The sequence below is a fragment of the Marmota marmota genome, unplaced genomic scaffold (assembly GCF_001458135.2).
Source record: "Marmota marmota marmota unplaced genomic scaffold, marMar, whole genome shotgun sequence".
In the NCBI taxonomy this organism is placed as follows: domain Eukaryota; kingdom Metazoa; phylum Chordata; class Mammalia; order Rodentia; family Sciuridae; genus Marmota; species Marmota marmota.
Genome location: NW_025999895.1, coordinates 3535449 through 3560942, shown reverse-complemented (window position 1 = coordinate 3560942; position 25494 = coordinate 3535449). Strand labels below are relative to the sequence as shown.

General features: G+C 57.2%; 2 protein-coding genes and 1 long non-coding RNA gene across 3 annotated transcripts in view; 2 read left to right on the top strand and 1 right to left on the bottom strand.

The window, feature by feature from the left end:
* Positions 1 to 1474: 1474 nt before the first annotated feature.
* On the top strand, positions 1475 to 5875 carry Tmem235 (transmembrane protein 235). Its single transcript, XM_015504267.2, has 3 exons — positions 1475 to 1868; positions 2508 to 2645; positions 4191 to 5875. The coding sequence occupies exons 1-3, from the start codon at positions 1724 to 1726 to the stop codon at positions 4430 to 4432; spliced, it is 525 nt and encodes a 174-aa protein (XP_015359753.1). The 5' UTR covers positions 1475 to 1723; the 3' UTR covers positions 4433 to 5875.
* A 3424-nt stretch (positions 5876 to 9299) lies between these two features.
* On the bottom strand, positions 9300 to 15635 carry LOC107157734 (probable low-specificity L-threonine aldolase 2). The gene is made up of 7 exons (XM_015504111.2): positions 15292 to 15635; positions 13528 to 13611; positions 12839 to 12927; positions 12164 to 12349; positions 11232 to 11369; positions 10890 to 11082; positions 9300 to 10401 (listed from the first exon to the last, which is right to left on the bottom strand). Exons 1-7 carry the CDS (start codon positions 15491 to 15493, stop codon positions 10118 to 10120), a joined length of 1176 nt encoding a protein of 391 aa, XP_015359597.1. The 5' UTR covers positions 15494 to 15635; the 3' UTR covers positions 9300 to 10117.
* A 9245-nt stretch (positions 15636 to 24880) lies between these two features.
* LOC125614789 overlaps positions 24881 to 25494 on the top strand; it is an 8703-nt gene continuing 8089 nt past the window's right edge. The window contains exon 1 of the long non-coding RNA XR_007345358.1: positions 24881 to 25055. This is a non-coding gene — a long non-coding RNA (uncharacterized LOC125614789). The remainder of the gene's footprint in view (positions 25056 to 25494) is intronic.

The following is a 25494-nucleotide window of genomic DNA, read 5'->3' as shown; positions in this document are numbered from 1 at the left end:
CCCCCCCGCTCGTCCCTCCTCCCAGATCCTGCCCGCAGAGCAGTCTGCCCCTCAGGGGGTCTCTCAGCCCCCTCCCTGTCACTCTCGTCCCCCTCAAACTTGTGGTGACAGTTGGGCTGTGGAGAGGAAGGGACTGACTCCTCAGGGACACGCCGGGGCAGCGGGGCCAGAGTTGGGAAGAGGAAGGGGGGTTGGCACTGTGCGACCCCACAAGGACCTCAGGTACCTTCCTCTGGAACCTGCCTTGGCTAGAGATGGGGTGGCACATCATGTGGGAGATTGCAGGTCACCCCAAGGCACGCATGGTCCTTCGGGTCGCTGGGTAATTTGGGACCTGTCCCTATTCAACCTCCAAGTCTTGGAAACTCAGATGGGAGGAAGCTGAGGCCTCCTCGCCAAGGAGGGAGAGCAGGGAGGCTTGCCCGCCCAGCCCCAGCAGCTGCCCCTGCTCTGTGGCTCCTCTGCCAGGTGACCCCCACGGCCTTCCTGGAGGGGAGGGGTGGGGCTGGGTTGGGATCGGGGCCAGTGTGGGAAGCCCGGGTGTGGGTTGCTGGGGTCTCTGGAAAGGCTATAGGTCTAACCCCAAGTGACCAGGAGTTGCTTTTGTAGATGACTGCGCCTGGGCCCTCCCAGCCCGGCCTCTCCACTCTGGGGCCAGCCTGGGGGTTTCCCCCGCAGGATGAGCCCTGGGTGGCTGGGGCCTTGGGAGGCTGTGAAGCGCGTGTGTATGAATGTGACAGCACGCATCAGTGTATGAATGTGAGTGTATATGTGAGTGTGAGTGTGAGCTTGTGTGAGCACATGCTAGTATGAGCAGGCACATGGGTATGAAGGCGTGTGAGTAGAGAGCTTGCATGCTGTTTGCCCACGCGTGTGGCTGAGCGAGCACTGTGTGTAGGGATGTGTGTGTGTGTGTGTGTGTGTGTGTGAGATGAGGAGAAAGGGCTGAGCGTGGTCATCCTCTTGACAATGGGTGTGTGTGCACACATACGTGCATTGTGTGGGTTGCATGTGTGTGAGTCAGCGCCCACAGGACCTGAGGAGTCTGGCCTTGTTTTTTTTTTAGTTGTAGTTGTACACAATATCTTTATTTATTTATTTTTATATGGTGTTGGGGATGGAACCCAGGGCCTCGCCCGTGCTAGGCAAGCGCTCTATGGCTGAGCCACAACTCCAGCCCCAAGTCTGGCCTTGTTATTGCAGCATCTCACAGGAACCTTGCACTGGGCAGTCTGGAGGGGAGCCTGTCCAGATTTTTTTTTTTTTTTTTTTTGGTACCAGGAATTCAACTCAGGTGCACTTAACCACTGAGCCACATCCCCAGCACTATTTTTTGTATTTTATTTAGAGACAGGGTCTCACTGACTTGCTTAGCGCCTTGCTTTTGCTGAGGCTGGCTTTCCTCCTGCTTCAGTCTCCCACTGGGATTACAGGCATGCACCACCGTGCCCCACTGGAGTATTAGAGATTTTAAACACACATCCATGCAGCTGTGACCTGTTCATTAAAAGAAATTAAATAAGGCTGGGGATATAGCTCAATTGGTAGAGTGCTTACCTAGCATGCATGAGGCCCTGGGTTCCATCTCCAGCACCACATTAAAATAATAATAATAAAATATATAAACCAAACAAGGTCTTGAACCTCTAATCCCATTTGAAGTCCCAGCCCCAAGTTCCAGGGGAGAGATTCCAATAGGGCCCCAGGGCCACAATTTGTCCACATGGCTCTGGGGGCTGCTGGGTGCCCATTGTCCCCAGCTCCTGCTTTGCACTTCGGCTTTCCAGGGCAGAACAGCTGCATACCCCTGATCGACCCCTTCAGCAGCAAGGGCCTGGATGTCTCCCCCTCAGTGCAGCACCTTCTCTGTGAGTCCGGGCAGTGCCATCTCTGCCATATCCCTGATTCTTTGGGCAGGGCTGGGACAGAAGCCACCCCACCCCAGCCCACCCCGAACTGCTTCCAATGGCTTGCTGTTACCAGGGGACTTTTCCATCCATAGCTCCTCTCTCTCCAGGTGGCTCCTTACATAGGCACAGCTCAGCCTGCTTGGCCTCCCTGTGCCCAGTTCCCTTTCAGTGGTAACTGCCCACCCCTAGTTGTCGGGGGAAGCAGGCGGCTGTGGCATGACTGGAGCTGGTGAAGCCCATGAGCTCCCCTTTTTGGACTCTCTGTTATCTTTCCAGATGGACAGTTGGTCAGCCTGGCACGCATCTCCCCCTGGTGGGTTAGCGGGCACATGTCTGCTGCCCCAGAGAGACCTGAGAGTAGGGGTGGGGAGGGTACTCAGGAGTCTTCCTCACCCTGGCCTCAGGAAGGCTGCACAGGACGACAGGTAACCACTGGGAAGGTCCTGTGGTTGCCATGGAGACAGGCATCAGCTCAACCCACCCCCACCCTGGCCCAAGCAGGTGAAGCAGCATATCACTGTCCTCTGGGCAGGCTGGCCTCCACCTTCCTGGGGGCAGGGTCCCTGTCTGCCTGCCCCTGAGCCTCCTCTCTCACAGCGCTGCACCGAGCTGTCATGGTGGTCCTTCCGTTGAGCCTGATCCTCATTGTGTGCGGCTGGGTCTGCGGCCTGCTCAGCTCCCTGGCCCGGAGTGTCCCTCTGCTGCTACTCACCGGCTGCTACTTCTTGCTGGGGGGTGAGTCCAGGGTTTCTGGGAGAGCCAGCTGGGACTGCAGATGCTGGGAGTGGGACTCTGCCTCCCTGCGCCCCTGCCCATCCTGTTCCCCTCTGGGCTACGTGGAGCCTGGGAACCCCCAGGCCACAGAAGTGCAGCAGAGTCTCTGGCTGGGACCTGTATGCAGGGCCGACCAGAGTGGAGCTGGGCCGCTGGAGCCTCCTCACAGTGACTCTAGGACCTGCTTCCCCAGGACAGGTGGTGCTGGGGCTGTGGGATGCCCCCAGCTGCTGTCCTCACACCCCACCTGTCCTGATGGGTGGAGTAGGGGAGGGGGCAGGGTTCTGACACAGGTGAGGCAAGGCCAGGCACCAGGTGGGGTGAGCTAGGGCATCAGGGTCCTTGGCATTGACCCCAATAGTAGTGCTGCAGCTGACAGGTGCTGGGCACTGGGCCCAGCACTCCCCCAGCACCCCCAATGCCACCTTAACAGCTAAGAGTCCTGAGGGTCTGAGAGGCCCCAGGACTCTCTAAGGTGAGAAGGAAAATGGTCCTAGGCCCCCTTCACTGTTTTTGGTGTTGTCTGCCCCAGCCACCAAACTCCCCTCCTGCTAGGCTGGTTGTCACTGAAGGTGGCTCCTTGGGGTCAGCCCTCAGTGGCCCCTGTCAGATGTATGTTGGGTCTGGTGTCTTAGGCTAGTTCTGCTGTCATGGTGACAAAGACCAGACCATACGGGGCTGGGGTCCCCTCCCGGGCAGGCCTGCTTCCCTCCCCAGGGGATGCTGGACTCTGGTAGACCTTTATCAGGAGCAGGTGGTGGGCCTCGCTTGGAGCTGAGGTTGGGGAATCATCAGCCTTGGTTTTGGCCACAGGACGGCAAGGTCTCCTTGACTTGAGAATAAAATTGGGAATAGTCAAAGTGTCAGCTGTGACCTTGACCAGGGTCAGAGTCTGCAAGGGTCCAAGATCCAATTTAGAGGACCTTGGGAACCCCAGAGAGGAGGAGTTGGCTTGGGACTGTACCCAGGAAGCCTGTGCTGACAAGAAACCTCTGCGCTGTGCCTGGAACAGGGCGCGGGTGCAGGCCAGGCTCTGGAGGCAGCTCCAGCCTCCCGGGACGGAGGGTGCGCCACTCCAAGGAAGGGGAGTCCAGAGGGGCAAGGGTTTGAGGCTGGATGGCTCCACGGACATCCCGCAGGCCCCCTTGCTCAGGGCACTCCAGACTCGCTGCAGGTCACTTCTGGGAGCCACCTGAGTCTTGGCGCCAGCTCCTAGCCTGCAGGGCAGAGGGTCAGCTATGGACAGCAGTGTTGGGGCTCTGAGACAGGAATGTCACACCATGGGGACCTCCCTGAGGCCAGCTCGCCCCCTGCTACCCCATTAGCGCTGTAAGAAGGGGAGGGCAAGGTGGTATCTGGGAGAGAGGGCCCTGCTGAGTGTCCATCAGTGCTGACCAGGAGAGGGGTGGGGTGGTGAGCTGCCTGCTGGGCTCCGTTGACAGGACCTGTGGACCAGGGGTCCCCTAGGGATACCCTGAGCAGCCACCCTGCCCCTTCTCTCTCCAGGTGCCCTGACCCTGGCGGGGGTCAGCGTCTATATCAGCTACTCGCACCTGGCCTTCGCGGAGACTGCCCGCCAGTACGGCCTGCAGCACATGCAGGGCGTCCACATCAGCTTCGGCTGGTCAGTGGCCCTGGCCTGGGGCTCCTGTGCCCTGGAGGCACTCAGTGGCACCCTCCTGTTGGCAGCCGCCCGAACCCTCAGCCTGAGCAGGCTCCCAGGTGCTCCCCACTCTGTGGCCATCTGAGCCGGGGGGCGGGGTGGGGGGCAGTGCTTGGCATCTCCTGGGAGTCCTGTTCTGCAGGCCTGGCTAGAGCCTGGCCTGGAACACCCTGGATGGCACACTGGGGAAGCCCTTGGCCAGTCATGCTGCTTTGCCCTTCAGATACAGATAGGATTTCCTCCTCTTAGAGACAAGGAAGTGTCTGGACAGAGGAGGCCAGGGCCCCAAGGCACATGGGTTCTGGGTGGTACAGTCGGGTGGGGGTACCTTGGGCTCCTGGGTTCTCTGGGGGTGTTCTTGTCTCTTGGGCTGTGGCTGGCCCTCCTCAGCTACCCACATTCCTAATGACCTGTCTCAATGAGGGGTGGCTTCAGAGTGCACAGGTGTGTGTTAAATATGAGTACCCCCTGTTCCCTGGCCCTCACAGCCCTGTGCAGTGGTCACCTTTCACCCTGTGTTGCTGGGGGAGACCAAGGCCCAGACCACTCAGGAGCCAAGGGCAGGACCCAATGTTCTAGTAGGTTGGTGGGACCCCAGGCCTCTGTTCTGTCCCCATCCTCCAGAGCAGAGTTGTTAGGGAGGAGAGCAAGGACAGGGCGGAGATCCCTTTAGTTTGTAGGCAGACTGGCTCCCACCCCATGTGCCCTGCCCCTCCCTTGTCTTCCCACCAGGTGGGTGACTCTGCACGCACCCAGGTGGGGCATATGCTGCAGGCCATGGCTCCTGCTGGCTCTGACCCTTCCCTTCTGCAGCAACTTGGGGATGCTTGTAACTGCCAAGGGCCCTGGGGCAGCTTGACTGACAGATGTGGAGGTCCCAGAAGGGCAGGGTGGGGATGGGGAACTCTGTGCCATGGTGGGGGCATCTCCACCATGGGGTGCGATGTGGTGGGGTGAGCTGGAGCCGTGCCTAGCCCGCCCTGTGAGTGACCTGGATGAAGGGGCTCCTCAGCCAGAAGAGCTGGGGCTGCCAGGTGGCAGGGGCCAGGCCTGGAGTTTGGGCTGCAGACTTGTTGAGCAATCGGTAGAGGCTTAGTGGGGTGGGGCCTGCTCATAGGCCCAGGCTGGTCCAAGGACGAGATGTGAGGACAGGGCCATCCTGCCCCCCCTGAGTCATCTTGGGCCACAGGGAGGGGCAGGCATGTTTTTATGTAGGTGGACAGCTGGGCAGATGCAGGAAAAGGGGCCCCAGGGAAGGTCCTGGAAGCCCCATTTCCTGTGCAGGGCCTTCCTGAGCTTTGGGCCATGTGAGAGGAAAGATGACACCTTTAGAGCTTTGACCTCCTCCCCTGTTTGTCCTTATTGCTCCTGAGGACATGGAGCTGGCACAGATTTGGCAGGGCCCACCGAGACAAAGAGCTGGGCAGTCGAGTGGGGCTTCTCTTCCTACCGTGTTTGAACATTGGCCACTCCCTGTGGGAACACTGTGCCCATCTGTCCTTGAATAAACCAGCTTGTGCTCTGTGCAGACGGAGCTCTGTGTTTTTTTTCTTAGAATTTTTCAAAATAGGCCCTATTTGTCCTTGCCTCACAGACGCTGTGAAGGTGAACAAGCACTGTTAGCAGTGGTGTGTGCATGTCTGTCCATCCAACGATGTCCTGTGTGTCTGCTTGCACAGTTGTCAAACTGTCCAGCCAGAGTCCTGTGTGCACATACGTGTGCATGTGTGTGCACATCCAGCCATGTCTCCTGCAGACCAGGGCCTCCTCCTCCCCAGGTCGGCTTGGGCTGGAAGGAGCTGGGCCTGCAGCTGGGTCTGGGCAGCTCCCTTACTCAGCAGGAAAGGTTTCTCAGCCCGTGTTTGCTGGGGAGCTCAGGGTGTGAGTTCAGCCTCAGGCTCCTCTGGTTGCAGACAGGCTTGGGCTCTGGGGCTAGGACTCTAGGAATACCCCCACAGGTGGCTGCAGGGACACCAGATTTGCTTAAGGATGTGCATGTGGCCTGCAGAGTGTGTGGGTGGGCATGGGGCTTAGCCAGGACACTTGAGCCCTCCACTCTGGAGGGCCAGTCTCTGTGGTGATTGGGTTGCACTGTTTCATAGTTCAGTGGCCAAGGTGAGAAGGCAGGTAAATGCCACTAGGGAAGGTTCAGTGGTGCTTCAGGGCTGCTGAGGACAGGTAACCAATGACAGTCACAATGCACGTGACTCGGGGCAAGAAGCCGAGGAGGGCAGGAGAGCACACCTCAGTTCCCACAGCCCCGTGCCAGGCCTGACGAGGAAGCCCCCTGGAGCTCCCCCTCCTCACACCCAGTGAAGCCGCACCCCAGCGATGGTCCAGCTCTGCTTCCTTCCTGAGACACATTCGTCCACTCCATCTTGTAGCTGGCTCTGTTGCCACTTATGCCCTGACCAGGGCCTGAGCTGGGAGTCTAGAGGCTGCCCTGAGCTCAGACCCACAGGTGTAAGAGCAGCCTCATAGTGGTGCCAGGGACCCTGGTGTGCCCCAGCCACACTGAGTCAGGGCTGACGGTGTCACGTGTGAAGTCACAGTGCACTGCAGCTCCTGCCTCTGTGCTAGCCAGCTTTACATCATTGCCTCACATACTCGACAAGAACAACTTAGAGGAGGAAACGTTTATTTTGGCCAGTTTCAGAGGTTCCGTCCGTGGTCAGCTGACTCCATGGCTCTGGGCCCGAGATGAACAGAGCAGAATGGCAGCAACTGGGGGAGACTGCTCCACTCTTGGCAGCCAACAAGCAGAGGGAGGGAAGGGGCTGCAGGGAGGATGCACCCTTCCAGGGCATGCCCCAGTGAGCCACCTCCTCCAGCTGCCCCATCTGCCTGACAGGTCACGGCTCTCATAATCTAGTCACTTTACCTCTGAATGATCCTGCACTAACCCAGGAGGTCTTGGGTGGCACCTCATATCCAAACCATAACACTCCATCTCTTAGTTGCTGCTGGTGGTGGTGTTGGGGGGGGGGGCAGCTGTTGTGTTGGGAGGGTGCTCCAGTAGTCCTGAGCAGATGCCACTCACACAGGAACCCAGGACTCCACCAAAGCCAGCTGCAATATGCCAGCCGCGTGGGTGAGCCACCAGGGAAGCAGATTTGTCAGATAGTGTGGTCCAGGTGATGTCCCACCTGCAGCCTCAGGAGAACATCCAAGACAGGACCCCTTGGCTCAGCTACTTCCTGATTCCTAACCCACAGAAACGGAGAAGTAGTGAATTATTGTTACAGAAGGGGCTTCTGAGTTTGGGGGGATTTGTTGCACAGCAATGGCGAGCTGACACTCATCCCAGAGCAGGGCAGACGTGCGCCGCAGGCTGGGTGCTGGCTTTCTGTGATTCTCTGAGTTGCTTGTTCCTCAAGCACCAACGAGCCGTTCTGGGCCCTGGAGAGCCCCGGATGCTGGGTCTCCAGACTGCAGATTTGGATCTGTCTGAGGGGTGGCGGGGACGAGGGACAGTCCTCCGCCACAGCCTCTGCTCTTCTCCCATTGCACACGCTCGCTGCAGTCTAAGATGTCCACCATGCTGCTGTCTCCGGCATGTGGGTCTTCGGCCACCTCCTGAGCACTGTGCCTATGTGTCTGGCAGCTTCCTAGCCACCTCCACTTGGGGTCTTGATTGAGCACTACTATTTTTTTTCTGTGTAAAATGGGTTTATTCATTAGAGATAAGTAAAGGGGGGGACCACAGAAACCTAGGACTTATTACAGCCTGTCCCTCACCAGGGATCAAGGAGGATGGGGTTTCATCTGCACTTACTCCACTCGCATCTCAGCTGAGGGACTTGAGAGAGGAGCCCGTACTGGGGTGACATGGGCTACAGTTCCAGAGGCCATCCTGTTTCTGGAGTGGACGGAAGCCTAGCACCAGCTACTCTGGGTGGCAAGTCCTTATCTCCTGGTGTTGCGTTCTCAGTACATCCTCAAGTTGTTCTTGACAACTTGACGGATATCTTTGTCCTCATAAACTCTTGGGTGCAGCACTTTCTAAATGAACCACCCAAGGACGATCCTTCAGAGCAATAAGCAACACACTGTGTAGTCGACGCTTCAATCTCATAGCCCAGGGTCTATTTTCTGGGGCATTTTCCCACAAAGAACCTGCAAAGAACACCAGTCCTAAAAACACCCCTACACTGAATTTCTGGCACCTTTATCTTGAACTTTCTAGCCCTCAGAATTTTAAGGAATAAATTTATGTTTATAAGCCACCAGTTTATGGCATTTTGTTATAGCAGCCTGAATGGATTAAGACAACTTTAAAATAAAAGTATTGACTCTAGGGAAGGGATCATTTGAAGGTGGTTTTGAGAAACCCACCCCACTGTTTTTCTCTGTGAAAACATTCCCTAGAGAATGGCCTTCCAGGTCACTATTTCCATTTCAACATGGTGCTAGAATTTGGTGACCAGTTAATTTTTTTTTTCTTTAAATATATAATTTTGAAAAGGCTGTCCAAATTATTAAGCAGGTAGATCACATTTGGTACCTATTTCATACCTTTTTTTGGTGGTAGACTATTAAAAATAAACCATAACATAATTTACAAAAAAAAATTCACTTTGCGATCAGCTGGTAAGCTGTATGTTTGGCATCTGAACAGCAAACTGGCACTCTGAAGCCAACATCACTACTTTATCTTTCCAAAGCCAGTCTCCTCCTGGGTTCCTACTAAGAGGAATGTTACAGTTTGGATCTGAGGTGTCCCCCAAAGATCCAGGTAGTAAAAGCTTCTGTTACAATGAGCTGTCTTGCCATAGGTCCAGATGGTCAGGAACTAGAACTGCAAAACTGAGCGCCAAAATAAACCTCTTCCCTTATAAGTTGATGACCTCAGGTAACTGTTAGTGATGGAAAGCCAACCACAGATCTCCCTTCTCTCAACACACAGACTCATGCACACACACAGAGATCCCAGAATGAAGCATGCACAAATATTAGTGGTAGTCATTCTTGGTTATAACACAAGCAATTTAAATTTTATCCTTCTTATATTGTCAAAAACTCTCTGTGCTTCCCCCTCTCGTTCTTGGTCAGTTTTACCAGGGTTTTCGATTTGATTACTCTTCACAGAATGACTTTTGGGTCTGTTTATGCAGATATATTTTTTCTTGTTCCTTCTCTTCCATGCATCTCTCTTGAGCTATGTCTTATCTGCTATCCAACCTATCCACTGACTTCTTTTTTTTTTTTTTTTCAGGGAGTGAACCCAGGGATGCTTAACCACTGACCCACATCCCCAGCCCTTTTTATCTTCTTCTTCTTATTTTTTTATTTTGAGACAGGTCTCGCTAAGTTGCCGAGGCTGGCCTCAAACTTGCAATCTTCCTGCCTGAGCCTCCCATGTTGCTGGGATTCCAGGCCTGCGCCATCATGCCCGGCTGAGTTAATTTATTATATTTTTCAGTTTTAGAATTTCCATGTAGTCCTATGATTTCAAGTTGTCTGTCAAACTTTATGCTTTTGCCTTTGATTTCTTAAATATTTTATTTTAAATCCTGTGTATAACAAGTCCATTATTATGATCCTGTGTCTGTTTCTTTTGTCTGTGTTTTTCTCTTGATTTTCAGTCACATCTTGTCCCATCCCTTGCCTGGTTGTCTCTGAGTGGGGACATCACATATGCATAACTGAGAAAACCGTAGGCTCCGGGCGGAGTCATCTTCCCCCAGAGACTGGCCTGTACTTCTCTGCCAGAGGCTCGGGGCACTTCCACGCCCCACTTCAATCCCAGCCGGGGCCCAGGGCCCCATCCTCAGGGCCCCAACTGCCTCAGCACAAACTCCCACTTCCTCAGTGCCAGCTCAGTGTCCTGGGTGGAGACGTCACGGTGCCACACGGCACGCACAGACTGCTCTGTCCAGGGAAACAGCAGCACGCGCACAGCATGGCCTGTCTGGGCCACCTCGTCGGGGCTCACAGCCTGCAGGCGCTGGCACAGGTCCGCAGCGGGCAGCCCGACCACCTTCACCAGCACCATGTTGGTCTCCACAGCAGCAGGATTCACAGAGCAGTGGGGCGATGCCAAGGCCTGGAGTCCTGTGCCAGGTCCTACAGTGAGTAAAGCCCAACCCCAGGACCCCGCCACAGCCCTACCACCCAGAATTGTCAGCTGGGGAAGGCAGAGGGGCAAGCAGCTGCCACAGAAGAGCACCAGTCCTGACATGGCCTTCGGGATCACAGGGACCTGTTTACTCATGTGACCTTAGATCAGTTGGCCTCTCTGGGCCTGTTTCCTTATTGCTGAAATGGGTCACCATGAGGACTCAGTTAATGGAGGAAAGACCCGAGTTAGAGGCCACCCTTTGATTCTGCAGAGAACCATGATCCCGTCTCCACCAAGCACTTCCTAGCTTCGCTGCGTGGAGCAGGGCTGGTGAGGCGAGTTGGCCTGGGTCCCACCCTAGAGACTCAGTGGCAAAATCAGTATCCTGGAGGCTAGGAGGGTGCAGACCTGCTGGGGGCTTGGGCCTGCTGCAGGAGATCCCCCCACAGGTTGGAAGGAGTCGAAGGGGGGCACCAAGCACCTCTGGCAAACCTCCGCGCGTTCTCGTGGTCCCTCGACAGCTCTTCCTCCGCCTCAGCCAGTCCCACAAGGGCGGCTGCGGCGAGCACCCCGGCTTGGCGCATGCCCCCACCCAGGGCTTTACGGAGTCGCCACGCTTCTTGGATGAAGTCCTTGGGCCCCCCGACCAGGGCCCCCACTGGTGCACCCAGACCCTGTGGGAAGAGAGAAGCCTCCTACTGACCCATCGGCAGCATCTGGAGTCCAGGACAGCTGCCAGGTCAGGAGCTCAGGGAAACTCAGCTCCTTCTGCAAGGCACTCCCACCCCATCTGTCTGGAGGACCAGCCCAGGGGCTTCCCCACCTTGGAGAGACAGAAGGACACAGAGTCACAATGCTCCACAATGCGGGCGGGGGGGACACGCAGAGCCACAGCTGCATTCATCAGTCGAGCTCCATCCAGGTGGACACGGGCCCCATGGGACTGGGCCAAGAGGTGTACCTGGGTGAAGTGCAGGCAGAGGTTAATGGGACAGGTGATAGGGCAGGTCTCTAGGAGGCCCCTGGGTATGGCTCTTGAAGAATTGAGGGGTCTGGAGCCACCTGAGTGGTTCTGCTGTGCTGCCTGAGCCTCAGTGGTGCTTTAACTTGAGTGGTTTCGGTGCCCAGGATGGAACCCAGGGCCGTGGGTGTGCCAGCTTCCTGCAGTACTGGGGACTGAACCCACTCAACTCTTCTTTATGGAGCACTTGCCAAGGGCCAAGGACATAACGTCTCATTTTGTTTAAGCTGCATGACAGCAGCAGGAGGCCCCAAGGAGTGCAGGACATAGAGGTAGGTGGCGTGCCCACACAGTCACTTGGGGAGCAGAACTCAGCTGTGGCAGCCTCCTGGCCCCCTTGCTACTGCTAAGGACCAGGGGAAGTTGGAGGCGCACCCAACAACTGCTCACTCCACAGCCTCACCAGGAGCATGTTCCCGGGCCAGGGCAGCTGTCCTCAATGCTGCTTTGGAACTTGGCTCTCAGCAGAGTGTGTGTGTGTGTGTGCACATATGTTGATGCCTACATGTGCACACAAGTGACATCTTTGTTCCTAGGCAAGTGCAGGGACTAGGGCCCCTAAACTGGACAGTAATCCCCTTTGTATCTTTAGCCTAGGGCCGACACATGTTCCCCCATGATAGCCTGCCCACTAACACACTAACAGGTACCTGTGACATGTCAGATAGGGGTTCAAAACACACAGGAAGCCAGGAGCAGGCTGGTAGTGGGGGCAGTGGCGGGGCAGAGCTTACCTGGCGGAGGTAGTCGATAGGGAGGACCCGGCCCCCTGAGCTGCTATGTGTGTTCTCTAGGCATACAAGCTCACAGACTGGGTGATATGGGTTCCCAAGGCCCCGAGTGATCACCCTCTCCAGCTCATCCAGGTCCAGGGTCCCATGGGGCAGGTCTGGGAGCAAGTGAGAGTGCACCCCAGCAATCTGCAGGTGAGGAAAGGGGTGAAGGATCAGGCAGGTCCAGGGGTCCAGCTGTACCTCCTGGTGGATGGGAGGGGTCCTCTGGAATAGGGAGCCAGACCCCAATCTTGTGCCTGCTCCTTCCCATCTCGGGGTTTCAAGGACTTTCCCTTGCTCTGTGCATCCAGACACAGCATCCCAAGTGAGGAGGGTGTAGGCCCCTGGCCCGTTTTCATTTGAGATGTTTCCCTGTTTCCTCTGGCTCCTTCCTGGAGTGCCAGTGTTCCAAGTGCTCACTAGGGGGCAGCAGGGCACCAAGCACCAGGCAGGCAGCCGCTTCTGCCCCCACCTGCAAAGCTGAGACTTGGTTCTCCCTCCCACCTTCCCGCCAGCTTCTGTCAGGCTCTCCCCTTTCTCTGCAGGTTCCAGCCAGGTGCCTAGGAAGCAGCACCTAGGCCACCTGTACTGGCTAGAGGATGTCCGGGCCCCAGGGGAGTGGTGCCTGGTCCTTACCTGAGCCACCCCGCCCTGCTCATAGACGTGGAGGTGGCACTCCTGCCCAAGGAGGAGCTGGGAGCCCCGGCGCCGGCAGTGACCCATCACTGAGACAAACAGAAGGAGGGTACGACTTGGCTCTGAGTCCTAGGGTGCCCATGTGCTTCATCTGGGCTGAGCCCCAGGGCCACAGCATATGCCAATTAGGAAACAGCACCCCTTTGAGACACCTTACTGCCACGTGCGGGATAAACAGCTTGGGGATGGGATGCTGTGAATGCCGGGCCACACATCCATGACCCCACCTGCAGAACCTCTCCTGCAGGGAGAAGCTGGCCACTCTGTTGTTCCTTGGAGCCTGGCAGCTCAGGGCACTAGCAGCCACCAGGCCCTGTCAGCAAACTGAGGGCACATGCACACAGTGAACCGGGAGGGGTGCTTACTAGGTGAGGCAAGTGGAGGGGTACCACAGGACAGCCTAAGGGGTGAGGATGGTGTGGTTACAGGAACTGTGGGGCCAGAGCACCCTGGGATGAGAAGCAGAGGAGGAACAGGGATCAGCCCACCTCAGTCTCTTCTGCTCCCCTCCTCCGCCAGGACACCCCAATGTTGCACCCAGCAAAAATCCAAGAAAGTTGTTCATGAACGTCACAGCCCTGGATACAGAGGGGCAGTGGGTACATGGAGGACCTGGGAGTCAGACTCACCACAGATGAGGTTGGCCATGGTATTGGTGGGCACGAACAGAGTCTGCTCCACCCCCAGCAGCTGGGCGGCCCTTTCCTGCAGCTCTGAGGAGGAAGGGGAGGGTGGGGCAAGGAAAACTATCAACAATTACCACCGAGCAGTTGGGCTGGCTGCACAGGCACAGTTCAAAGTACTTTTGTTCAGATGTGAGCCCCTTTGCCCGAGGCCAAGGTGAGTGGCCAAGTGGGCGTGGCTGGAGCTCCAGTCTACCAGCTGCACAGTCTGTGGCCTGGGTAACCACACAGCTGGGTCTGGAGGCTCCTCAGTCAACCCACTGCACCTCACCTCCTCCTCAGCCATGGTTCCCCCCACCAGGCCACTGAAACTCTCTTGTGGTTTGAACCCTGTGTTCCACCCCAACCTCACACCTGTCTTGCTTCCTTTCCCATCAGTTCCAGCAGGTGAGGCCCTGTGGTTTCTCTGCTGACTTCCTCTACCCCTAGGCGGGGAGCCTCTAGGGAGCTGGAGGGGGAACAAAGGGTACAGCTGGAGGACAAGTGGGGCTCCTGCTCTAAAGCCCATGCTGGTTCTCTGACTGTGGCATCAGGTCCAAAGGCCCTTGGCATGACATTCAAGGCCTCTGCCCCATTGCAAAAAAAAAAAGTGTGCATGTGCTTCTGAAGCCCAGTGCCTGGGAGTCAGAATTCCCTTCCCTGCCTGGGGCACAGGTGCCATCCTTAAGAAGCACCTCTGGAAAGTCCCCCTTCCCTGTGAACCATGCACTTGCCCCTAACCCCTGGCTCCCAAGGAACGCTTCACAGACTGCTGTCAACACAGCACCTCCCTGGCTCTGATGTGGTGACTGGTTTACACAGCAGGCTGCCTGCTGAGCAGTGCCTCACATCTTTGAAACTCCTGGTAACAGCAGGTGTCTGCCCGATGCATGACCAGTCCCAATTACCCAGTGACCCTACACACAAGCCCTGGGAGTTTAACTGGTGACTAGTTCCTGGCCCAGTGAAGGGCTGTACTCAGCCCAGCAGAACCAATGCAGTGGTTCACTATAAAACAAATCTCAGCTCAGGGTGGGTTGTGGGTCCCTATATCCTTAAACCACCCTTTGGATTATTAGATCCCAATCCTAGGGAGGTGTAGCCTATGGAAAACCCCCCTTTCCAGATTGGTTTTGCTTGTCCTCATGGAGGCAGCAGAGGGTGCAGGAGAGTGGTTATGGATTTTAGAGTCAGAAGAACTATATTCAAGCCAGGCATGGTGGCACACACCTGTAATCCTAGCGACTTGGGAGGCTGAGGCAGGAGGATTGCAAGTTTGAGGCCAGCCTGGGCAACTTAGACCTATCTTAAAATAAGAAATAAAAAGGGCTGGGGACATAGCTCAGTGGCAAAGATCCCGGGGGTTCAATCCCCAGTACTGCAAACAAAAAAAAAGAAAAAAGAAGAAGAAGAAGAAGAAAAGAAAAAGAACTGGATTCAAACCCTGGTCCTACCATTGACTAGAGATGGCAGCTGGGTGTCAATGCACTGTGCAAACAAGTCACTGTGTTATCCTATTAAAATGCAGATTCTAGTTTAGCAGGCCCAGTGTGGGACCTGCATTTCCAACGGGCCGGGGGATGGGCCAACAAGCTCTCAGAGCGCGCAATGCTCGGCCTGAATGTCAGCTGAGCGCCCAGTCCTGGCCGCCCTCCCCGCCAAGCACCATGGACAGCGCCCTGGGGTCATCCAGAGACGACCCCCCGCCGCGGGCCTGCGTGCCCGGCTCACCGCGGACGGTGGGGTCCTCGCCGTAGTCGTCGTCCCCCACGACCGCCTCGGCCATGGCGCGCCTCATGGCCGGCCCGGGCCTGGTCACCGTGTCGCTGCGCAGGTCCACCACGTGGGCTGGGACCCCGGCCCGGCTTCCCAACCATCGTGCGCAGGGCGCCCCGAGCCTCAGGGCCGCGGCCCGGGCCAGTCCGGAGAGCATGGAGGGGGCAGCGCCCGTCTCCCAGCCCGGCGGGAGTGGCTGCCCTCTCTCTTCCCGGGGAGGCCGTCTAGAAGAAGCGGGCCGGCTAGCTCGGCGTCCAGACTGCGGCGGCTGGCTGACCCTGGCCGGACAGGCCGCTGGGCACGCTGGGAGTTGTAGTCCACGCGGCGAGCCCGGGAGGGCCCCGTTGCATGCCGGGAATTGTGGTTCGCCGCCCGTCGCCGAGGAGACCAAAGGAATGGGGCTGCTCCTGTGGCTGTCGCAGTGGGCCTGCACCGCTCCAGACACTAGGAATTTAACTCAGTCAAACCTCCCAACAGCTCTGGGAAACACTTGTCCCCGTTTAACAGATGTGGACACTGAGACTCCAGAGGCTAACGAACATTTCTAAAGTCACTTAGGTCAATTGCTGGGATCCAGGGATCACCTGTCTTCAGAGGACAGCTCTGCAGCATAGTGTTACGTTGCCCCTAAATAGAAGCCTCATAGGCTGGGGACATAGCTCAGTTGGTAGAGTACTTGCCTCATATGCACAAGGCCCTAGGTTCAATCCCCAGCACCACACACCCACACAAATAGCTTCTTATTGTTTACTGTTTTCCATATAGATTTACTGAGCGCCTACTGTGTGCCAAGTACATCTAGGTAGGTGCCAAGCAGGGAACACAAGGGTGGTACTGGGTCCAGGCATACAACCTCACCAGGCATAATGGGTGATTGCCAATGCAATGTCTAGGAAAAAACCCTCTTCCACACACCCCTGCCCTGGGGGACAGGTGCCTCCACAGAGGCAGGGTAGTGCTGAAGGATACCAGTGGCTGTCTGACCGTGTGTGAAGATCAAATCCTTCACTCAGGTCTGGCGTGCAGCTCAGAAGTAGAGCACTTGCCTAGTACACGTGAGCACTGCCACGAACAAATATCTAGAAACCAACTCGACTGCCAGCTGTGGGACCTTGAACAAGTCATGCTTCCCTTTTCTCAACTGAGAAATGGGCTGCTGTGGGTATCAGTGACTGTGTATGTCTAGCCATGGCCCTTGTGCCTGGCTCATGGGAAGCTTTATGTCAGGAGTATTCATTCTAGTGTTGTTGTGGACTCTGAGACTGTCATTATTGATAATGCTCATGGTCTAGAAGCCCAAGGCTCTGGGGCTAGGTGCTGCTGTTGGGGGGTGCACCCTGACTCAGCTCAGACCATGGGTGACCTTCCCTCACAGGGAGGACAGGGCCCGGCCCCACTCAGCAGCTCCCCTTCCTAGGGCACAGGCCTCGGGTGTTGTCTGTCTCCAATGGGAGAAAGTCCGTCTGACAGGAGCCCCAGCTGAGCAGAGGCCACACCAGCTGGGTAGCCCCCTCTGCCCCCAGGGTGAAGAGCAGGCTCATCTGTCAGCCGCCCACCAGGCCTCCTCCAAGCCAGGTCTAGAGACTTAAGGAGAACAGACACAGCCTGCCCTGCTCAGGCACCTGGGGTGGAGGAGTGCCAGGAGGGAGCAGCTGGGGGGACCTAGTCTTGGCCCTAGAGCAGGCCTCCTGGAGGGAGCAGCGACTTGGTCCAGTGTGAAGACAGAGCAGGGCATTCACCAGGAGAAGGAGGAGGGAGTTCTTTGGGCAGGGAACAGCATGGGCAAAGCCTTGGACAGGCTGGTGCTGGCGAGCCCAAGGCCCCAGAGCGGCTGGAGAAGTGAGAGGGATGGGAGATGGAGCCCAAACCCTACCTCCAGGTTGAGACCAACTCTCAGGGCTCAGGCCTGGCAGGGCCATCCTGAAAGGGTGGGATGGCAAGTACCTGTTGGTCTGGGACCCCAAGGACCCCTATAGAAGGAAAGGGATCACTGCCCTCCCGAGAGCAGGAGTCCCCCTGGTATGACCTGCACTCTCCACAAATTCGGCCCTTAGAAAACAAGGTCCTTATCTCATTGTCTGGCCCAGCCCTTCTGCTGGGAAGTAGGGGTGGGGAGCAGGGGCCTCTGTGGGAAGGAAGGGAGGTGGATGGGCTGGAGCAGCCATGCCGCTCTCAGGGGAGCCGGGAGACAAAAGAGTGGGTCCCAGGCATCTCCTAGCCACGGCCCAACCACAGAGTGGCCTCCTGTTTGAAGGTCCTTCCCTGTTTGCAGAACCTTCTGGCTGGCAGTCTCCCTGCTTGCAGGCTTGGGAAAGGGACAGGGCAAGGAGGGCAGAGTAACCCTTCCCTGGGGCTAGTGGGGAAAGAACAGCTTCCATCTGCCAGGTCCTCCTGGTCCCCAGTGGGGCCTACAGTGTGAAAGGAGCAGCAAGGGTGGACTGTCGTGGGGGAAGGCAGGGGCCTGTGGCTTCCGTGAGGCCTACTGGGGAGGGCTTCCCAGGCTTTCCCCAGGAGGCCATCTGGGCTCGTGTGTGTGTGTGTGTGTGTGTGTGTGTGTGTGTGTGTGTGTGTCCCTGGCTGCACCTGAGATCTGAGTCAGGTTCTGGTGGCACCTGGGGACAGTCTCAGCTCCCAGGCTGGCGTGAGAAGGCTCCACAGAGCCAGTCTTCTTGTCCTCTTGCTTTGGCTCTGTGCTGACCCCTTCCCCTGTCTCTGTAACTCTGTCCTGTCTTCAGTTCTCAGCAGGAGAATTCCCACCACCAGAGGTCGAGGTGTCACCTCCTGCCCCCATGCACCAGCTGTCCCCTTCTCTCCCCACAGCCAGTGCTTGGCCAGGCCTCCTTGGGCTCTTGCTGGCCCAGCAGGTTCCTGGCCTCAGGGACTGGCCCTGCAGCCCAGCCCACTCCTGCCACTGTTTCTACCCCTTGAAGTTCCATGGCTGTCCCCGGGCCCTGGCCTGTGACATTTCTGTTCCACAGGTCTGCTAGAACTTTCCCCCACACATGGGTCTCTGTACCTGCATTCCTTCTACCCAGAAACCCCTTCTCAGGCTTCAGGTCTCTGAGAGGCCTCTTCTTCCAGGAAGCTCCTGGCCCCAGCCCAGCAGGGGAGGGAGGTGGCCCACCTGGGGAGGCCTGCCGCTCCTTTGATTCCCACTGCTGCGGACACAGTTGTTGTGGGTTTCCTCGGTGAGCTCATGCTCCAGGCACACAGGGGCCCAGGGCTTCCATCCTTGAACACAGGGCCTGGCTCCAGGATGTGGTAACCAGCAGCTGAGTGGTTGACAAGGGAGGGACACAGCGTCTGACATCCCTGACCCTGGGGGCCCTGCAGCATGAGTGGAGAACTGGTGCAGGCCCTGCTTTGGAGGAAGGTTGGGGACCTTGCGGTTGCTCCCTCGCTGGCCGTCTCGACCTGTTCGTCAGTCCCAGGGCTGGGGGAGACGTCCGGGGCTCAAGGAGCCTCAAGATGGGAGTCCCGGGTGGGCTGCTTCCACAGCCCCCTCGGGTATGGGCACCTGCACAGGCGGCCCTGGCTCTGGGGTATGGGCACACGCAGGCACACGCGCGAGCGCGTACACACACACACACACTCACACACACACACACACACACACACTCTCCCAGGCTGAGTTCAGTGTGCATATTCCTGTAAGGCTGCTGGCAGGAAGTGAGCGGCAGGAGGCTGCTGCTGGGAACGGGGCTGGCCCTGTGGAGATAAGGAGGCAGCAGATGGAGCCGGAGATAGCGGGTCCTGGTAAACAGGGCCAGGGAAATGTCCTTTCCATCCCATCCCCTTGGCTCTGAGCCCTCTATAGGGTGCTGGCCTGCACCCAGACCTGATAGCCTGTGAGTCTGGGGACACTGTCTGTACCACTAGCATCACTTCCAGCCTGGGAGGCTGGCAGGAGGGCAGGGCACTGGGCCTGGGGGCATGGCTGGGCATGGCGGTGGCATGTGCTGGTGCATGTGGGGGCCACCCCATGTCAAGGCCATCTGTGCTTTTGGAGGGTGGGAGGGGAAAGGACTGGAGCTCCCCAAGCCCCTGCAGCTCCCCGCTGGTCAGGGAAGACTGACAGCAGGTCAGAGCGTCTGCCTTGCACCACCTGAGGAAGTCCACAGAGAGGTGCTCTAAAGGTGGGGGCACCTCAGGGGGCGAGCAGCCGGGCACAGAGCAGGCAGACTACAGACTGGTCATCGCGGGCTTCTGCTCGTGGAGCTGGGGAGCCCCTGCCCCGCCAAGGATGATGACCCCCACCCCATCTGCTGGCGGCAGTGAACTCCAGGCACTGGGCCGGGGAGAGCGCCAGATCCCAGAGTTCTGCACAAACACACTTGTTATTCTTTCTAAATTATGAGATGCAGCACTCCTACAGAAAAGGGCAGGAAGCATTTTTGTACGGTGTTACAAATAAATATAAATATCAGATGAGCTCCTACACGGTGGCCACTCATATCAAGATTAGACCAGGGCCGGGGTTCCAGAAACTTCCTTCCCATCCAATCCTCCCTCTGCCAGAGTAGCTGCTTGCTCTGATGGACATTCCCTGCCTTTCGTATGGCTCTGCCCCCTGTCTGCATCCCCTCGTGTGTGTGGAGTGTGGCTGGCTTTGAACTCTCTGGGAGCGTGGATTCTTTTAGGTCTGGCTTCTCTGAGTAGACACTACTTCCCCAAGAGCCATCTGTCAGGGCTGAAGTTCCTGCTTTGCCACCACCTGTACCTTTCCACTGTTGTTTGTGACACTCTATTTCTCCATTCTCTGGGCTGTGTCTACACTGGCTCTTTACAAACAATGCAGCCAGGAGCATTCTTTTTGTTTGTTTTGTTTTGTTTTTGTTTTTTGGTACCAGGGATTGAACCCAAGGCCACTTAACCACTGAGCCACATCCCCAGCCCTTTTTATTTTTTGTTTGGAGACAGAGTCTCGCTAAGTTGCTTAGGACCTCACTAAATTGCTGAGACTGACCTTGAACTTGCGATCCTCCTGCCTCAGCCTCCCAAATTGCTAGGATTACAGGAGTGCACCACCACACTTGGCCACGTTCTTATTCCTGATTCCTGGGCTCAGGTGCCTCAGCTTCTGCAGGGCACATGCCTGGGGGTAGAACTGGTGTCACAGGACACCTCGTGAGCCATTTCCCAAGGGTAGAAATGATCTCCTCTCCCACTTCCCCACTGCATGTCTATCTCAGCAACACTTAGCATCCTCGGACTCCTGAGCTCGAGCCATCCTGGTGAGTGTGTGGTCCTTGTTTGTGAAAACCTGTTCATGTCACGTCTCTCCTCTCTCCTGTCTTCTCTCTCTGAGGCTGGCCCTGAACTTGCGATCCTCCTGCCTCAGGCTCCAGAGTTACAGGGATCACAGGCGTGCGCCAGGGCCCGGCATCTTATTGACAAGCCAGATTGAAATCTGCTTATCCGCGCTGCTCACCGCCGCTGGGCCTTGTCTTTTGGCTTCTCCAGCATCACTGATGAACAGGAAGCCTTCCTCTCACGTAGTCACAGTGAGCGTGCCCCTGCTCTGTGATCCGAGTCTTGTGAAGGTCGTTCTCCCCACCTCAAGGTCATGGTGACTCTCTCCTGCCCTGGGGAACGTGTGCCCGACACAGGGAAGAGCCATTGCTCGCCCACCTGACACTTCACTGTTGAAGTCTGGCAGCACAGGAGGCATCCCTCTGTTCTGTGCTGCCCTGGTTCAGGCTGGGGTCACGGGGTCAGGGTGGGGATCAAGGGCGGACAGTTGAGGTCGGTCTGAAGAAGCGTCACAGGCAACAGGGGTCCAGGGAAACCAGGGATACCATGACGACACCACCATCGAAGGGCACTCAGAAGTGGCCTCTGGTCAGCCTGGGAACCCTGCCCCAGCCTCAGGAAGCCTGTACATGACAGGCACTGCCCTGGGCCCTCCTCCCAAGAGGCTGGAGCTCTGCATACTGGGATTGGAGCAACTGGTCAGGCGCCCACACTTTGGGGTCCAGGGGTGTAGCCACAGGGAGCTGTAGGCTTTGAGGGCCTGAGGGGTGGGGTGGGGCTGGGGGGCAGATTTGGAGCCTAGGAGCCCAGTCTGCGGGCCTGAGAGCAGGGTGGGCGGAGCAGGTTGAACCCTGGGAAACCCTCTGGGACCACTGCCCCCCGGCTCCCCCTGAGCTGCTGGGAAGCAGCCAGCTTCCAGGAACCTGGGCTTTGGGGCGGGGGGCAGAGAAGACTTGAGGGAGCCCTGCCAACCCCAGAGCTGGGTCCCTGACTCAAGGGCCTCCCTGGGGGGCTGGGAGGCTGTGATGTGCATGGACCCTGGGGGCAGGGGCCTGGGGACTGAGTCCCAGGGGTTCCTGCAAAGCTCTGGAACAGACTGAAGCCCAGGGAGTGTCTAAGCCACCGGTCCAGGGCCCAGGCTCCAGCTGAGTCCAGGGCACATCCGAGCCCCTGCACCTCGCCCCACCTGCCCCGCCCCACAGCCTCAGGCCTGCTGCTGTCGGCTGGGGCCTGTGCTCAGTTTGACATTATTTACCGCCGCAGTTTCCTCCTCCTTCCAGTAACTTGTCCTCCAACTTCAGGCAGCTTCTGATTAGGCAGCAAGACCTCTAATCTCTCTCGGATCTCGTTTACCGGCATCAGGGCTCTTGCTTCCTGTTACTGGGCCTGGACCCAGGCACAAGGGTCAGCTCCCTGCCTGCCTATGCCCTTGCCTGTGAGGGGCCCCTGTTCTGGCCCTTCAGCCCGCTGGTCAGGAGGAGGGAGGGTCAGATGCTGGCATGGCCTGCGGCAGCCATCTAAGGGTAGATCCATTCCACAGGCACTGACCCAGTGCTGGGCACAGGGGCCTGAGGGTGAGTGGGCTACAAGCTTGAGGCCCAGCTCAGGGCAGTGCCTGCTTGGCAGAGTACCCGCAGAGAGCACCCTTCCCCTGAGGCCCTCCCCTTCACCCTCTTCTGCTCCTGCAGCCACAGGGCCAGAGTCTTTGAGGGAAAGAACAAGGAAGGTGTCCGAGACAGACATGAGTGGGATTCGTGTGGACAGAAGCCAAGGCTTTGGCTCTGCCCTGGAGATGCAGAATTCCAGGACTCGCTCACCTGTCACCCTGGGTGGGCTTCCCTGACTACTGCAGTAGGGTCCTGGCATCTCAGTGAAAGGGGTGTGGGCAGGAATGGTGCCCAGCCCACTGAGGGCCTGAATCCCTGGACAGGCAGTTTCCCGACAGGGAATACAGGTGGTTCCCGACTTAGGAGTTCAGCCTAGGACTTTGGACTTTGCTGTGGTGTGAAAACATTGGGTAAGAACCGCACTTTGAATTTTATCTTTTCCTAGACTAGCAGTAGGGATGCACACTCTCTTGAGATGCTGGGCAGCGGCAGGGGCTTGAGATGGTGAGAGGAAACCACGGACACCCCAGTGACACAGCTCCCCTGTGAAGCTCCTTGGACAGTGTGTGTCTGACTCCCAACATTTCTGATCTATGAGGGGCACCACGACCCATTGTAAACCCGGGGGCACTCACGGCGGCTCCAGTGTGCAACCCCAGGGGTGCCCTCCAGCCGCTGGCTCTCTGCTCAGAGAGGCTCTCCGGCTCCAGAGCCAGGATCCAAACCTCAGTTACCCAGCTCTGCAGAGCGTCCTTCCACATCCCAACCCATCTGTCATCCCGTCCCCGCAGGCAGTTCTAGATTATCTTCCCTGGAAGTCCTGCAGGGATGGACCATGCCATTGTTGGGGGACATCCGGGACATCCCAGGCCTGACCCCAGCAGCCAAAGAACAGCTGAGACCATGAGAAGAACATTTGTCATTGTGGCGGAGTTTGGGAGGGGATCTCTGGGAAGAAGGAAGGTTGGAACTCGAGGTGCCAGGACCTGCCACGGTTGGGAAGCACAAGGGGTGTCTCCTTCACATTGTTCTCCAAAACAGGGACGCACAGGGTGGTCCAAGGGGGGTGGAGAGGAGTCTACACACTTGGTAGTTATCCCTTTTCAAAGGCCTATCTTTTGCGAATAGTTTACAATACAAGTAATCTATACGTGTGTTGTCTGTCTGTCTGTGTTTTAGTAGCAGGGATGGAACCCAGGGGTGTTTTACCACTGAGCTAAATCCCAGCTCTTTTTATTTTTTTATTTTTAGACAAGGTCTCCCTAACTTGCCCAGGCTGGCCTTGAACTTGGGTCCTCCTGCCTCAGCCTCCTGAGCTGCTGCATGACAGGTGTGCACCCCACACCTGGTTTGTGTGTGTGTTTCTTATTGGCAGATGCATGATCCAAACTGAGAAGGCCTGCAGGTTGCTGTTTTCTGGCTCTAGGTTTCTTATCCTGAGCAGCTGCCCACTGAGCTTGCTGTCCAGGGGCAGAGGGAAGGAAGACCCCTCTCTCAGGAGCCTGGAGGGCTGCCTGGAGAGGGAAGTTCCCAGATGGCTTGATGGAGGGTCAGGTGGAGATGAGGGCACAGAGGTACCATGGACATGTGTCCCCACTGGGAGGAGGGAGAAGTCGGGGCCCTGGGGTGTGAGAGAGAGGCAGCCTAGGGTGCAACTTCTGACCAGGACGCCAAGAATCCCTTACTGTGGGACAACATGCAGAACCAGCTGTAGCCTGACCCCTCCCCCAGCCCAGGGACCCCTTTGGGAAGTTCATCTCTGGAGAGCTGAATTCCATGACACACACTGTCCCACTCCTGCCAGGGCCCAGAATGTAGATTGTGCTGCCGAGCCTTCCTGACCTGGTGGGCCGTGGAACAAGACACCAGCGATCCCGGGAGTTCAGGCGCACACCTCGTGTGCCTGGTGAACCGCGGCTGCGGAGGGAGGGCCCTCAAGGGAGGCTGTGGGCCCTCAAGGTCTTGCCCACCCTCCGGGTGCTAGGGTTGGGATGTTCTGTTTCTGGCCAGGGCAGGATCTTGGACAGACAGCCAGGAGCCAGTATGGCTGGGACCATGACCCCTATTTTACTGGTGAGAAAACTGAGGTCAGAGAGGTAGAGTAACTTGCCAGCAAGCAGCACAGCCAAGATTGGAGCCCATGCTTGCTTCAGAGATCTCTGCAGGACCCCTGTGACTGCGAGGGCCCCGGTGCAGAGCCAGGAGGAGGCAGAGTCAGAGGACTGGAGGCGAGTGCAGCCCTCTTTCTCTTCTGCACCTGGAGAAGTCAAGTCTGGTTTCCAGCCTCTTCCTCCAGGAAGCCTCCCACTGCAGACCCACCCCTCAGGCAAGATACAACTCCCCTTCCTTTTTGTTTTTATTTTGGTACTGGGGATTTAATCCAGGGGCACTTTACCACTGAGCTACATCCCCAGTCCTTTTTTTTTTTTAAATAAGTTTCTATTCCGAGATAGGGTCTTGCTAAGTTGCTTAGGGCCTCGCTAAATTGCTGTGGCTCACCTCAAACTTACGATCCTCCAGTCTCAGCCTCCTGAGCACTAGGATTACAGGTGAATGCCATTGTGCCTGACTAACACTCCCCCTTCTTCCTGCCTCCTTGCACCTGCTTACCTTGGAGCAACCTCTGGTCACTTGCCAGAGTCCCTCACTGGGTCCTGAGGGCAGAAACTGTGTTTCTTCTCATTTTGGGATCCCTGACAGCATGGGCATTCCGAAAATACCTGAATAAATGTGATGAAAAATCTGCCAGCAGAGAGTTGGGAGGAGCTCCCTTGAGAAGATGGGCAGGGAGCATGGAGGGAAGAAGAGGATGGACCCACAGGGAGCAAGGTGGACCACCAGGTGTGGCTCCGGCAAGCGGTGACTTGGTGGGACAGTGGGTGGGACAGAGGACCATGAACAGGCAGAATGTGGGATTAGACACTGCTGTCAGCAGGATCCTGCCATGTCCTCGAGCAGGGACATGACAGAGCAAGACTTCCCCCCGCAGGGGCAATCTGGTGCTGACCCTGAGCAGAGGAGGAGCGTGTGCTGACAGCTGACTCCTCCTGGCTGTGCCCTCATCAAGAGCTCAGGACAGCCGTGCCCCGGAGCCTGGAGTTGAGTGTTTATTTGACAGTGCTTACTGGGAACCAACTGGCTGCCTAGGGGCTGTCCGGTGTTGGCTGCAGCAAACCCTGCTGGGGGCTGGGCCTGGGTGCCTGAGGCCACCTCATGTTGGTGCCAGCGTTCTCCGCCCCCCCCCCCCCCTGGCCCCTGGAGTCCCTCTGGACCCGATCCCGTCTACCTATCCGTCGCT